At 34.5% G+C, this 14,165-nt stretch overlaps 1 protein-coding gene across 1 annotated transcript; it reads left to right on the forward strand.

Annotated features, from left to right (window-relative positions):
• Nucleotides 1–61: 61 nt before the first annotated feature.
• On the forward strand, nt 62–10,081 carry LOC106137897 (glutathione S-transferase theta-1). The gene is made up of 5 exons (XM_013338835.2): nt 62–368; nt 1,886–1,973; nt 5,602–5,752; nt 7,736–7,919; nt 8,456–10,081. Exons 1-5 carry the CDS (start codon nt 257–259, stop codon nt 8,605–8,607), a joined length of 687 nt encoding a protein of 228 aa, XP_013194289.1. The 5' UTR covers nt 62–256; the 3' UTR covers nt 8,608–10,081.
• Nucleotides 10,082–14,165: the final 4,084 nt, after the last annotated feature.

A 14,165-nucleotide genomic window follows, 5' to 3' on the forward strand; every position in this document is an offset into this window, starting at 1 on the left:
CGAATGTCATTTCAACAATGACATTTCGCATTCTCAACGTCAACGTCATTCTCACAACAACTCAAAAACAAAAGTTTTATGTTTTGTACAATGTGAACTTTGTTTTGTTTTCAAAGTTCAAAACTATTATATCTTGGAATTAGCTATTCTGCTTGATAAGATATTGTGTTTTTATTTAACTAATCATAAACATTTGAACTGTCAACGCTTGAAAAGATCGCATTTACAGGATTTTTTCTTAGTTTTACCTTTTAAAATGAGTTTAAAATTGTACTTTGACTTAATGTCGCAGCCTTCTAGGGCTTTATACATTTTATTGAAAAAAATAAACTATCAATTTGAACCCAAATATGTGGACCTTCGAAAAGGTAAGCGAAGTTTAACTAATTAAAAAGTAGTAGTAGTTACCTACTAGTAAAGAAGCAATGAAAGTAATTATTTCAATAATGTGCAAATGAAGTATGCAGAGATTGTAGAAAGTGGAAAGATGTAGTGTCTGCCTACCCCTCCTGGGAAAAGGCGTGATATTATTTATGAAATATATGATATTATGTATTTGTGCAATCACAAAAGTTCACCATCTCATAAATCTTTAGGCTTGACATCATTATACAAATATACCTCTGTGGAAGATAGAGCCAATACGCACAAGACCAAAAAGCTACAGCCAGTCACTGAGGATGGCAAAGAAAATAAGATTCAGAGACAGAACACGTAAACAGTTGCATGCCTGCTTGCGTGGTAAATGTATTCATTAACCACGCAAGCAGCAATAACATGGTATTCCATGTTATTAAGCCTTTCTCTTGATTGACAGTAGAAAAATGAATGTACAGGTGGTCTCAGAGAAAAGTGTACCAATTTTGTATCATAAAATAAATATATTCAGGACAAATTACACAGATTGCATTGTAGACTTGAAAAAAAAAATCTTTTTTTAAAACAAGTGGTACCAAATAGGCGAGCCCAAGAAGATTATATGGCTTTTTTTTAATAAAACTGCATGAACCATGTTTCTAGGAGTTGGGTCCTAATGCTAGCAAGATAACTCTTATCTGTATGTAATATGATAATGTGTAAATAGATTACAACCAAAACATATTTATAGTAAACACATGTAGGTTAATAAGTTACTTATGTAGAATAAATTGCTGTCTTAAAATATTAGAAAAGCTATTCAACAATAGATGGCGCTGTATTAAATCTTATTATTCATATTATTTCAGTTAATGGTTTAATTTTACAAAATTCTCTTAGAAATATTATAAGCAAAATTTATTTATTTTAAAAATTGAAGAAGCTTACATTTCTCTACACTTGTAACTTGTACTGGCGTTTTGTTGCTACCCGATACTAGATGGCGGTAATGACGCAACTTTCTGCTCTAGTGTAATCAAGATACCTACAAAACTTGATAATTTAACGTTTTTTTACACAATCAACCAACTTAAAATAAATGAGGGGGGTGTCGTACATACAAACAAACTTAAAATCACAACTCTTTCGTGTGGTTGCCGGCACATTAACATAGGACCACTCCATATCATCCCCATGGATGTCGTAAAAGGCGATTGCGGAAAGGCTAATAAATTTGGAATTTTTCTTGTAGGCGATGAGCTAGCAACCTGTCATAATTAAAATCTCAATTCCATCTTAAGCTGAACAACATGAAGCATACAGCAGCCGAACATGTCATTTCAATGTTTTCAAGACTGCTGGATCTGTCTAGCCCTCTAGGAATATAGACCTGATTTTTTAAATCTCATTTCCGTCTTAAGCCAAACAGATGAGCGTGGCCTGTCAGTCTTTCAAGAGTGGTGGCTCTGTTTGCCACGCGGGGGATATAGACGTGATTATATTTTATGTTAATGGTTTTTAATTTCAGCTGAACATTACTCCGAAGAATTTACGAAAATCAACAGGATACAAAGAGTTCCAGTTATAGACCATAATGGATTTATTTTGACAGAAAGGTAAGTCTTTTTCAACAAAAACATTAGTCGTAGGTAAGGTATTTGTAAAAATGATTTGATTAAAAGGTAAGGCTAATATGTTAAGGATTCTTCTTTAAGAATAGCATACTGTCACTGTTTGAATCACAAAATATATCTAAGCAAATATACAAGCAGAGTTTGGAGGGAAAGGTCGGAGTGGGAATGCGTACACGAACGTATCTTGATCAAATTAAGGATGTCCTGGCAAGAGTACCCGAAACCGCCGAGCGTGCCTGAAGAGAATTATGAATGTTGATGAAGCGAAAAAAGTATGCAGAGATAGTGGCAAGTGGAAAGATGTAGTATTTGCCTACCCCTCTGGGAAAAAGGCGTGATTTTATGTATGTTGAATCTCAATTCAATCTTAAAGTCACACAGCTGGATGTGGATATTGTCTTTTTAAGATTGTTGGCTCCGGATTGTAAGATCACCAGGTCCCGCAAAAGTGGTGGAGAGGTAATAAAGAATCACAATGTTTATAAGCCTTTCACTTGTGTTAGTTTGTCAATCTGCGCGAGAAGACTAGCATGGAGCGTAAACTAGATTAATGTGCTTATTTATCAGTTCATTTTAATGACATTCATGGGAAAGAGATGGACTGGACATATTCAAAGTGTCGGGAACCACGCGGCAATCGATCTGTTATGATGCATTACAAACTCAGCTTTCCCATTTTTTTCTTGTTATGAGATTAAACAAACAGTTTTGTTTAGATATTGTGGATGTAAAATGAGCAAATCAAGCCTGAAGAATGTCTAAAATTGGGTTGTCGTTTGAGTAAAATTAGTCTCGTCTATTAATAAATATCACAAAAATATGTTTACGTGGGATTTTTGGTTAATCTTTTCTTAGTGCTGTCCTAAACTTGCGCTTTCCGCCATATTTAAGAGTAGGTTTCGTCCTTAAAAAGCGTATTCACTATGGTATTTTGATTAATAAGGCTGTAATAGTTTTGTAGTCGTTTAATGTTTCGTTCATTTAGGCCCAAATGTGCCGTCGCTCTCGATATCCGAGCAAATGTTTGTATTTTTACTGTCGACACGGAATTTTGAATTTTTCTTGTGTAATGAAATTGGAAATTTTCATCGTATGTTAAATGCGGTTACAAAATTATGTCCGTGTGTGTGTGTATATATTAAAAATGAATAAAAATTATGCACATAATTGGATCGTCTTTTTTATAAACCGAAAGAAATTGGCAATTGTGCCAAAAAAAGTTTAAAGTTATTACAATACATAACATTTGACACTCTTATATATACATATAATGAAATACGCCTTATATTCCCTTAAGGGTCTACAGGGATAAGACTTACCATGTTCCCTACATACACATCTTTAGCTTCATCCAAATTTATTAACCCTTTTTATGTAATTTTTCTCTTGTAGAAACACTTCTAAGGGAATTCAAGTTCTTTATTTCAATATTATTATCTATATAAAGTTTTAAAAGAAAGAAAATAACTCGTTGAATTCGTGATTTTTTTTCTGCACCATTCTTTTGTACCAATACACTTCCAAATAACGACTTTGACCTATCGACTTTGACTATCGGCAAAAGTCTGCAACTTTTGTTTTTGACAAATGATGATTTATATTATAGTTTAAATTATATTTTATTATTTATTTAATTTAAAGATAAGTTATAATTTATCTTCTTTAGTAGGTACCATATATGTATTTAAACAGGAATAATTGGGTATTTGTACATTATATATTCTTCCATAAAACTAAGTATTAAAATATACCATAAAGTGAGTAAGTTTTTTATTTTATTTGTTTGTCTCTTTGGTATATTATAACTTCGAATCTTTTCTGCGTATTCGTACGAGTATTTCGCGGTTTTCACAGTTGGATTACATATAATTAGGAGCGTTGTCAAAACTTCGTTTCTCTAAAATCGGTTAACGGAAAAAGAAGTTATGGTCAATTGAAATTTTTCTTCAAGCACTGCTTAAAGACAGAGTCAAATGCGGTTTACATAAACTAAATATATTTAATTATGACCTTGCAATGGGCTGCATCTACTCTTTTAGGGACAAAGATGTGACAGTAACTATGTATAAGTAAGTTATTTTTTTTCAGTTTAATATCGTAGCTATATACAATTGGCACGGGATTGATTAATACTAAAGAATGAACTAAGTGTAAGTTTTACATGTCTGGATAACTGTAGTTTGCACAGGTTAGGCGAAAAGCTCTCGTTGGGGCAACAAATAGTTCATGTAATAACAGAAGAATTAAGTTCCAGTTTGAATCACTAAACAATCAATTACATACCTTATCAAACTTTCGTTACGGGCGTAGGAGGCAAAAAATTTTAATGTGTGTTCCTTGAAAAGAAGGCAAGTTCACACTTCCCAGGGAACTTGTGACAGTCAGTTTCTTTTATAAATAAGAAGGAAAAGGAATAAATAAAGATCTGACTTTCATAAAATCACAATTGCGACGTCATCACGAAAATTAATTAGTTTACCCAGGAGATTTGGCAAATCCTATCATAACGAGACACAAATTAACACAACGTTACTTATATGTAAATGTAAAATAAGAAAATCAAGTAAAAAATGTTAAAAACTACGTTTAAATGTTGTAACTATGTTCCGATGTTAAGTCCGGCTAGGCCTAAATGAGCCGTCGCCGTCGATACGGAGAACCTACATCACACAAACAAAGTATATATTTTTTTATTAAAATCAATCAAAAGAAGAATGTGTATGTATCACACAGATATATCATGCCATATATTATGCATAACAGGCTTGACAGAGCCAATACTAACAAGAGCCGGAAGGAAAAGTTGGATGTTTAAGATGGAATTAAATTCATATTAAGGTAGTAATAGGTATATATTTTTTTTTATAGAAAAGGGTATGTTAAGATGGTTCGGTCATGTGGAGAGGATGAATGAAAGCAGGTTGACTAAGCAGATATACAAGGAGAGTGTGGAGGGAAAGGTCGGAGTGGGAAGACCTAGACGAACGTATCTTGATCAAATTAAGGACGTCCTGGTAAAGGGTCAGGTCAAAAGTACCCGAAACCGCCGAGCTTGTATGAAGAGAGTTATGAATGTGGACGAAGCGAAAGAAGTATGCAGAGATCGTGGCAAGTGGAAAGAGGTAGTCTCTGCCTACCCCTCCGGGAAAGAGGCGTGATTTTATGTATGTATGTATGTAGTAATAGGTGGCACCTAAAAGGACAATCACAAATTTAGAAGCCTTTCCCTTAATTAACTTTTACAATTTGCGGCAATAGTGATACAGCTGGCACACATGTCTTTTTCTTCGCTATTAGACCAGTCCGTGACTTGCGACCATTGGCTCTGTTTAACCCGTAAAAGATAAGGACGTTATTTGGGTTTGTAAACATACATTGCGCTTCTATTGTACTACTCGTGTCCAACAAACTCATTAATTAATTTTGTTAATATGTAGCTTTGTAATTTATATACATATGTATTTCGAAACTAGCTTTTTCCTTTTATTGCAAATACCACCGGTACAGTACTTTTCCCCAAGGTATTCTTTTATTTCTTACTATGTTTTTTATACTTATATGAATTAGCTTGAAGGTTCATCAGAAAATAATTATAACATTTCAACTACAGTGTTGCCATCTACAACTACCTTTCCCGCGAAGGTATTATACCGGACAGTTTGTTCCCGAAGGAATCGAAGCAGAGAGCAAGGGTTGAGGAGTTTCTGGAGTGGCATCATATTGGTCTGAGACTGCACTGTGCCATGTTCTTCAGAGTTGTGGTAAGTTGATAAAGCTGGATGTGATGGTACACTTTACAAACGCTGATATCACGTTTTTACCCTTTACAGAGTATACGAAGCCTGCAGTCTCGAATTGTATGCTATTAATTGAATTGAGATTCAAATAATTACCAGATCCACCATCGCCTAAAGAAGAATCCTAAGTTTATAAGCCTTTTTCTTTATTAGCTGGCTGTAGGGTTTACAAGAATAACTATGTATATTGATTTGCGCGATAACTCATCCAATGTGACGATTTTTTTTGGATCCTATACAATGTCCACGAGCTTAGAGTGTCAAGATCAGGGGATGGATATTAAAGGCAGAGTGATTGTTTGTGTGTGAGATGTTCAGAATAGTAAATCTCGCAGAATGTGAAAAAAATAAAGAAAAGTAGGTTTGATTTTATTTTAAGAAATAATATTTGGAATTCCTTTGTGTTGTTGTATCCAGTCTCTTACGTCCAAATTATATAAACACAAATGTTACTGAAAATCAAGGCAACTTTATCGCTTGTGTTCCATCCAAAACTTGAGAAATATGGAAAACTTTTCCACATTAAATATACTTGTCACCTCTAGTATTAAAACTCTCAAAGGATTAACAATTTTAGCACGAGTAATGATGACACGTGACATACCTATCCGAGTATGTGCAGTGCACGCGCACTTAATAGCGTTACGTGTGAATTTTCATCATAAACCTTTTAAAAATCCGTTACTAAGTTATCTGACGGCAGCATGCATCAGTGCTCGGTGATTTTTGATTCAATTACCGTTTTAAGGGTGGTTTCACACCGGGGGTTATGGCAAAAAATAGGGGGGTGAAATATGATCAATTAGCCTGCGAGGCCTCACCTAAACACATCCGCAACCTGTCCTGACTATCTTTTTCTGTCTCATCATAGCGAAGGTAACTTATACTTTGTACGACTTTCACAGAAAAAATACGTGTAAGTAGTGGCCTAATTTCTAAATAGACAGTTTTGTTTAACTTCATTAAGGAAAAGGCTATGATCTTAGAATCCTTTTTTTCTATGGCGCAGCGGTAGTGCTCCACTAGGTCCCGGGCTCCAATCCCGGCTAGGCGTGATGAGAAACGAACTTTCTGATATTCCTGGGTCTCGGATATTTATCTATATAAGTATTTATTAATATATATTATTTATTTATTTAAAAAATTGTGACTAAATCTGAATCTAAAATAATTAAGAGATTAGAGATCTAAACGTGACCAGTGACGAGTTTCGTGACTATTGGCCCTATCTCCCCCGTAGGTATGGGAGAAAAACAAAATTTAACTTTTGTGTAAAAAAGCAACTACGAGTATTTATAAATTCCCTTTATATGACTAATAACTTCCCGACGATGTAACTATCGAGGTATAAAAATTTCATATCGCCGGGTCGCCACTCGTATGCACGGCACATATGCACGTATCAATCCATTACGCAGGATTATCCATTGAGCCCCAATGTTTGCAGGTTTTGCCGCGTAATGGACGTCCATTAGGCATCGAATAATAATCAAATTAAAAAGCCGAAGGGTATGTTTTCCCAATCATTTCGCAGCATGTATGACTTACATGCTGGCGAGCTTAAAAGGAGACAAGTAACGGTTAGAAAATAATCCAACTGAAAGCACTTTAATTTGCTGGTCAAATTAAAAATTAACTAGTTTTGATTCTCTTAGTTTTGAACGGGTCAACTCTACATACATACATCAACTAAGATAACAGCGTATATTTTTTTTTAAACGGGACAAATTACACGGATTGAGTTAGCCACGAAGACTTGTTGTTACTAGATACTAACTCAACGATACTATATTTTATAATAAATACTTCTATAGATAAACATCCAAGATTGGACAGGTATTATAAAACAAACTCTTTAAAAATATATAATACAATACATAGAATTTTTATTATTAACTGCTTCCATTGAAAACTTGTTCTGAAGTAAGGATTTATATTTTCTATCAGTACATGGATCCAATACTCTTCAACCGCAAGAACACACCAGACAAGGTGGCCACGTACGAAGGTCGAATGGAGACGAGCTTGGAAGACTTCGACACCAAGTGGCTGGGGAGGGGGCATGACTATGTCGCGGGGGACAGCATTACCGTCGCCGATTTGGTAGCGGCCTGCGAGTTGGAGCAACCTAGTGAGTTGTTCATCTATATTAATTATTAATTATTAATTATTAATATTATAAAGCTTAAGAGTTTGTTTGTTTGTTTGTTTGAACGCGCTAATCTCAGGAACTACTGGTTTTAATTGAATAATTCTTTTTGTGTTGAATATACCATTTATCGAGGAAGGCTTTAGGCTGTATAACATCACGCTGCAACTATTAGGAGCGAAGAAATAATGGAAAATGTGGAAATAAACGGGGAAAATTATTCATCCTTGAGGGCTTCAATGATGCCCAAAATAACTATTCCACGCGGACGAAGTCGCGGGCACAGCTAGTATATCATAATTAAAATGGTCGGACGTTCTTGGGAATTCGATGAGAAATCGATAGGGATGCCTGCCATTTTGCTTTATTGTGGAACTTGACCAGCTAGGTCGGAAAGGTGGAGTGGGAAGACCTAGACGAACGTATCTTGATCAAATTAAGGACGTCCTGGTAAAGGGTCAGGTCAGGTCCTGTAATACTAGAATGTAAGTAGGATTCAGTGAAGATGCTTATTCCAGGAATGGCCGGCTACGACCCCAAGAAGAAGTACTCCAACATAGCGACGTGGTATGAGAAGGTTCGCGATCATTTCAACCCCTATTACGACGAGGCGCATGTTATATTGAACAAAGTTGTGGCCAAACAGGCGAAAACTGCTGCGAAATTGTAACATATGATTGTATTGTAAAATATGATTGTACATTTGATTGTAACATTCAGTTGTACATTAATGATTGTAAAGTTTGATTGAAACATTTTATCGCACATTTATTTGTAAGAGTTATATTACATTTCTCAATAATTACACACTCAATAATTAGTATCTACCATACAGTAATATAACATTTAATGTAAACTTTAGTGATGACTTATATTCTAGAATTCCAATTCCTGAAGGTTGACAGAAAGAGAATGCTTTTATACTATAAAGTCTTCCTGTTATTTTACCAATTGTATTTGTGAACGGATCGTGGTTATAGGACTGGTTCTCTCCTAGTAAAGGCTCAGGAGATAACTGTGTCATGTCACCTCGCTTCATTGGTTTATTGGAGGTTGTCCAAGGCTATCCTGAGCCGTGTTTATTAACTAGAAAATAACGATGAAAATACAGATTTTTTAGCTCGATGGTAATTTTTGTGAAAATTACGGTATAAGTGTGGGAAGAATTTTGATTGTGATTGCAATTGTGGTTCCTTTCCAAGGAGGGTGCAATTGGGAAAGCGTTAGAGTTAAAATGGGAAAGCGGTTATCTTTAAAGCCTTAAAGAATTAACATTTTGCTTTCCATCCTACTAATATTATAAATGCGAAAGTTTGTGAGTATGTCAGTATGGATATTTGTTACTATTTCACGCAAAAACTACTGAACCGATTACGATGAAATTTGGTATGTAGGTAGATGAAGACCCAGAATAACATATAGGCATTTATCCTTGAGTTCCCGCGGGATTGATAGGGTTGAACGGATGAAGTCGCGGCCTCTATTTTCAATATAAATGATGAGGTGGCACTTAAACTACACCTTCACAATTATTATTTATTTTTAACAAGCTTTTGCCTCCTACTTCGCCGTAAAAGTTCATTGAAAAAGCTGACCCCCTTAATTGCTCATTAGAGTGATGGAGGGAGAAAATTTTGTATACCAGTATTTATTTATTTAAACTTTATGCACGTAAAATATACAACAGGTGGACTTAATGCCACAAAGCATTCTGTGCCAGTCGAACCTTTGGACCAAACTGAGATGGATGTACGGGTGGTGCAATTTAGTTGGACTAAGCTTAACTGATCTAAAAAACAGTATTCAAATCGGAATGCGTACGTGTCAATTTACGTGCCGGGCACTAGCTGTAAGAAAATAGTGACGTAAAAGCGTCGCCTACAAGGATATTATTTCATACAACGTAGTTTTTGCTTCCATTATTTCCAACACTTTACATTGGATTTCCTTAGACTTTTGTGCAAAGAACAAAAAAGGTATCTTAGTATTAAAGGAATTAAAGATAATTATAAAATTTTCTTACTGTATACGCATGCATTTTAAAAGTTCATTTATTTACTGTTGTCTTTTAATAAATTTTTAAACGTGAATAGGTAACGGGTATAAGGAATAAGTTTATTTTTTTTACACATATCGCAATTTTTTACATGTTTTATTGTAGAAAAAAAATAAGTTTCTTATTTGTGAACTTTTTTATACATTGTGTGAACTATAAAGATAAATAAAATATTGGTGTTACTTATTAAACATGTTTAATTATTTCTTCGAGACTTCCTATTTCGAAATAAGTGAAAAGATAAGGGCTCTGCCTAACCCTTCAGATAAGAGACGTATTTATATGTACCTATGTATGTAGGTATGTTAATATTTGGTAAAAGCGTATCCCGTGCTCCTCTCCAGATTAGGGAGGATGCAACCGGGACTAAAGCCAGGAGGAAGAAGATGTAAGTAACTTATTTATCAACCTTGGAGCAATTCAATTGACTGAGTAAACTTTTTTTCCAAAGTACCTCTTCTAAACGTTTTTTTAGATGACGTACTTCATTAATACTTTTTTTTTAAAAGAACTCTTTAATATTTTCTGTTTCTATACATACTTTATTTATTAATTTAAATATTTGTATTTAGTGATTTAAATGGTAATACATCTTTATTAGAAAGAGTTGATCATAGTAGTTTTATAAATAAAAATCCGCAATAATTTAAAAAATAACAGGACGTGTTGGAGTACAGTTTCCCTTTTAGAGAATAAAAAAACATAGGAAAACTTAACCAACTTGATAATAGGCAAGTAATAGGAGTGAGGATTTTGCATATTAATTTATCCGTCTTAAGTTGTCCCCTACCACTTGTTACTTGAATGAACCAAAGTTTAAAGGAAATTATTGTTATTAGATCGACAATAATTTTAGGCATATTTATATATAATACAGTCATTCATTCATATAATCATGCCTATATCCCTTGCGGGTTAAACAGAGCCAGCAGACTTGAAAGACTGACAGGCCACGTTCAGCTGTTCGGCTTAACGGTAGAATTAAGATTCAAAAAAGTGATAGGTTGCTAGCCCATCTCCTAAAGTAGTACTTGAATTCAGAGAAGATTTTCTTTCAAAAGGAAAGGTTTAGTTTTATGTCTTCCATAGTGTGAAACGAACTTTGCTGAAGAGTAGCTTATTATAAGTTTTAAGTACCTCTAGATTCCTCGTTTGATAACTTTTATTAAAGCGATTTGACTTAATGATAAATTTGATATTTAAATGGTGACAGGTTGCCCACCCCAATAAGATTATATATAATACAGGTACATATGTAGTTAGAGCATGTAACGTATCTTTATTTTATTTCAGACGTTTCGAGTCATGTAACAATGATCCGTGGTCACCGAGCGACTGTTTAAGGATAATTACAGTCGTTCTTCCCCAAATCGGCATTAAAACTATTTAGCTTTACGTAACTGAAATTTAATTTTAATTATAATGTAATACATGCTGCAATGCTTCCTCTGTACTTTAGAAACAAGTACGGTTATGAAGTTTTGTACTCATTAAAAATAAATTCAGTATAGGTAGCGTTAGGCCACATTTATAAAAATTAATTTCATAGGTCAGAAAAACGTATAGGTATTAAAAGCAATTCAAGCAGTATTTTCCTTAATAACTTCAACTCCACAACAACCCAAACTAAGAATTAGAAATAGTTAGTAGTAAATTATAAGTAAATTTAAATAAACTATTTTTACCATTACTTATCTCATCATACTCGTAAAAATTCAAATAACACAGCACTGTGTAACTTAAATACATACATACATACATATGGTCACGTCTATATCCCTTGCGGGGTAGACAGAGCCAACAGTCTTGAAAAGGCTGAATGGCCACGTTCAGCTATTTGGCTTAATGATAGAATTGAGATCCCATTTGGACCATTTGGACCCATCGCCTAAAAAAAGAATCCCAAGTTTGTAAGCCTATCCCTTAGTCGCCTTTTACGACATCCATGGGAAAGAGATGGAGTGGTCCTATTCTTTTGTCAATGGTGCCGGGAACCATACGGCCTAACTTAAATCAACAAAACAAAATACACACGTAAAATCGATACTTACAAACTCATCAATACCTGACAAAGAGTTACGGAAATTTAAAAACTTTAAATCCCAAACCGGTTTGATCTGTTCGAGTAGGTTAGTTAGTTAGTAGGGGATTAGCTTAGACGCTAAATGAATATGCATAAACCTCAATCCGATGACTTGGGGCACTAAGGAGCTTGTTAGATGTCCGAAGTTCACTTTTACATGCATTAAGATTGTTTATTTTTACAATACTTAGAAACTTTACTAACATGTCACAGAAATAAGTAGGTACATATATACATATATTGATGCACCTACATAAAGGTAAATGCCTAGTAAATAATTGACATGAAAGAGACAATTCTAAAATAATATAAAGGCGAAAAAGTATTATTTATTTATACGGCCATGTACCAATGACTATTTTCGAAGTTATGTACATTAGTTTGAATACTAACCGATGCTCTTACGGTGAGGGAAAACATCGTGAGGAAACCTACACATTCAGGCAACCGGATGTGTAACCATGATCGGCCAATACGGGTTAGGTTCTCTTGCAAAGGTTGCGGATGTCAGATGGGAGTCGCTTCGTGTATAAACCTGACTCACCCAATCCAGGATTCATGGTCAAAGGCTCCTCTCCAAAGTTGTAAGGATGAAACCGGGACTAAAGCCAGGAGGAAGAAGACTTTATTTCAATTTCAATTAATTGAAGGCAAATACTTAGCTAATGCATGCCTACTTAAAATCGCGCCTCTTGTCCGGAGGGGTAGGCAGTGACTACATTCTTCCTACTTGACATAATCCCTGTATACCTAGCTATGAATATGGATGTTACACTACCAATGCATGATAAAAAGAACTGTTGTTATTTATAATGATGGAGGTGAAGGGTGGATAAATAATAGTTTCCATTTTCCATTGCATCGTTGCGACGTAATTAGAATAAAAGAAGTCACAGTGATGTGGCGGCCACGTGTGATTCTTGCATTGGTCTTCATTAAGTAATTAGGTCGGGGGGCGATTGAAAATTAACTTTGAAGAAAATGTCTTTTGTAACGACGTTGTATTTTACACAAAACCTGCATACAATACCTAGGTAATAAAGCAAATTAACTTTATGGTAAATTCTTAAGAGTTATTTCACATTTTTTCAACGGCGCAGCAACGGCTCATTTGAATATTTAATTCATATATATCTATATCTAAAAAAAAAGTAGATATTATAAATAAATGTTTTACATTTAATTACAAACGGCCATACAGCTGAACGTGGCTTTTCAACCTTTTCAAGACTGTTGGCTCTGTCTACCCCACAAGGGATATAGATGTGACTATATGTACCTATGTAATTAGACAAACCTATATTATGTTATATACTTTAATGGTTTTAGGTGCTAAAAGAGAATAAAATAGTTGTTATCTTATCTTTATTAAATCCTTATATATGTAGTGTGCCGTTCTTCTTAAATCTACTCGTCTGGAACAGATTATATTTTCTTTTATGCAAAATATTTTATGTAAAATAAACAATAAATTTTAAAATTGAAATTCTCGGAACCTTTAGCGAACATTCGATAAAATAAATAACAAAAAACATTGGCCACCCCCCACAGGGTGTTTTGATAATATTTACGATAAATATAGTAAGTCATGAACATGTAGTTAGCTCCTTGTAAATGCAGGTGAGTGAGGTGGTAAGCTATACAGATTGCAATTTTCAGCGCGCGCATCGACGCCCCATTGGCGGGAAATCTGTGCGTTGGTTTCGCCCTCTCCGGGCATAAAATGCGGCCTCAGCATCTTTGGCGGCAATAGTGTGGCGCGAACTGCCATCGAGCAACACAGTCCAAACTAGAGCTGGATCCCCAAAAAGTTTTAGCCATTCGTTTTTCGAACGCGTTTTTTTCCACCGCAATGTGTTTCATTTAAATTAAAAGTGTTTTTTTTGTTCGCGTCGTAATTAATAGCGATTAAAATCCGTTATCGATATGGTTTTCAAAAAAATTAGTTTTATTTTTATGATAAATTTTTGTGGCGAATATAATGAACGATAAAGATTCCAACTTCGAATATGAATATTTAAGATGGTGCGTGGACAGTGACAGGAGAATAAGGACAGATTTGAAAAACCATAATTGGTTATTAATGAAG

The sequence above is a fragment of the Amyelois transitella genome, chromosome 13 (genome assembly GCF_032362555.1).
Source record: "Amyelois transitella isolate CPQ chromosome 13, ilAmyTran1.1, whole genome shotgun sequence".
NCBI classification, from domain to species: Eukaryota; Metazoa; Arthropoda; class Insecta; order Lepidoptera; family Pyralidae; genus Amyelois; species Amyelois transitella.

Bases quoted from the DNA above. Each gene is read 5' to 3' on its own strand.
- LOC106137897 (XM_013338835.2), top strand. From the start codon at position 257: ATGAGTTTAAAATTGTACTTTGACTTAATGTCGCAGCCTTCTAGGGCT. The intron at 5,753-7,735 runs GTAAGTTGATAA...ATTTTCTATCAG, and splicing joins CCATGTTCTTCAGAGTTGTG to TACATGGATCCAATACTCTT. The intron at 7,920-8,455 runs GTGAGTTGTTCA...TGCTTATTCCAG, and splicing joins CTGCGAGTTGGAGCAACCTA to GAATGGCCGGCTACGACCCC.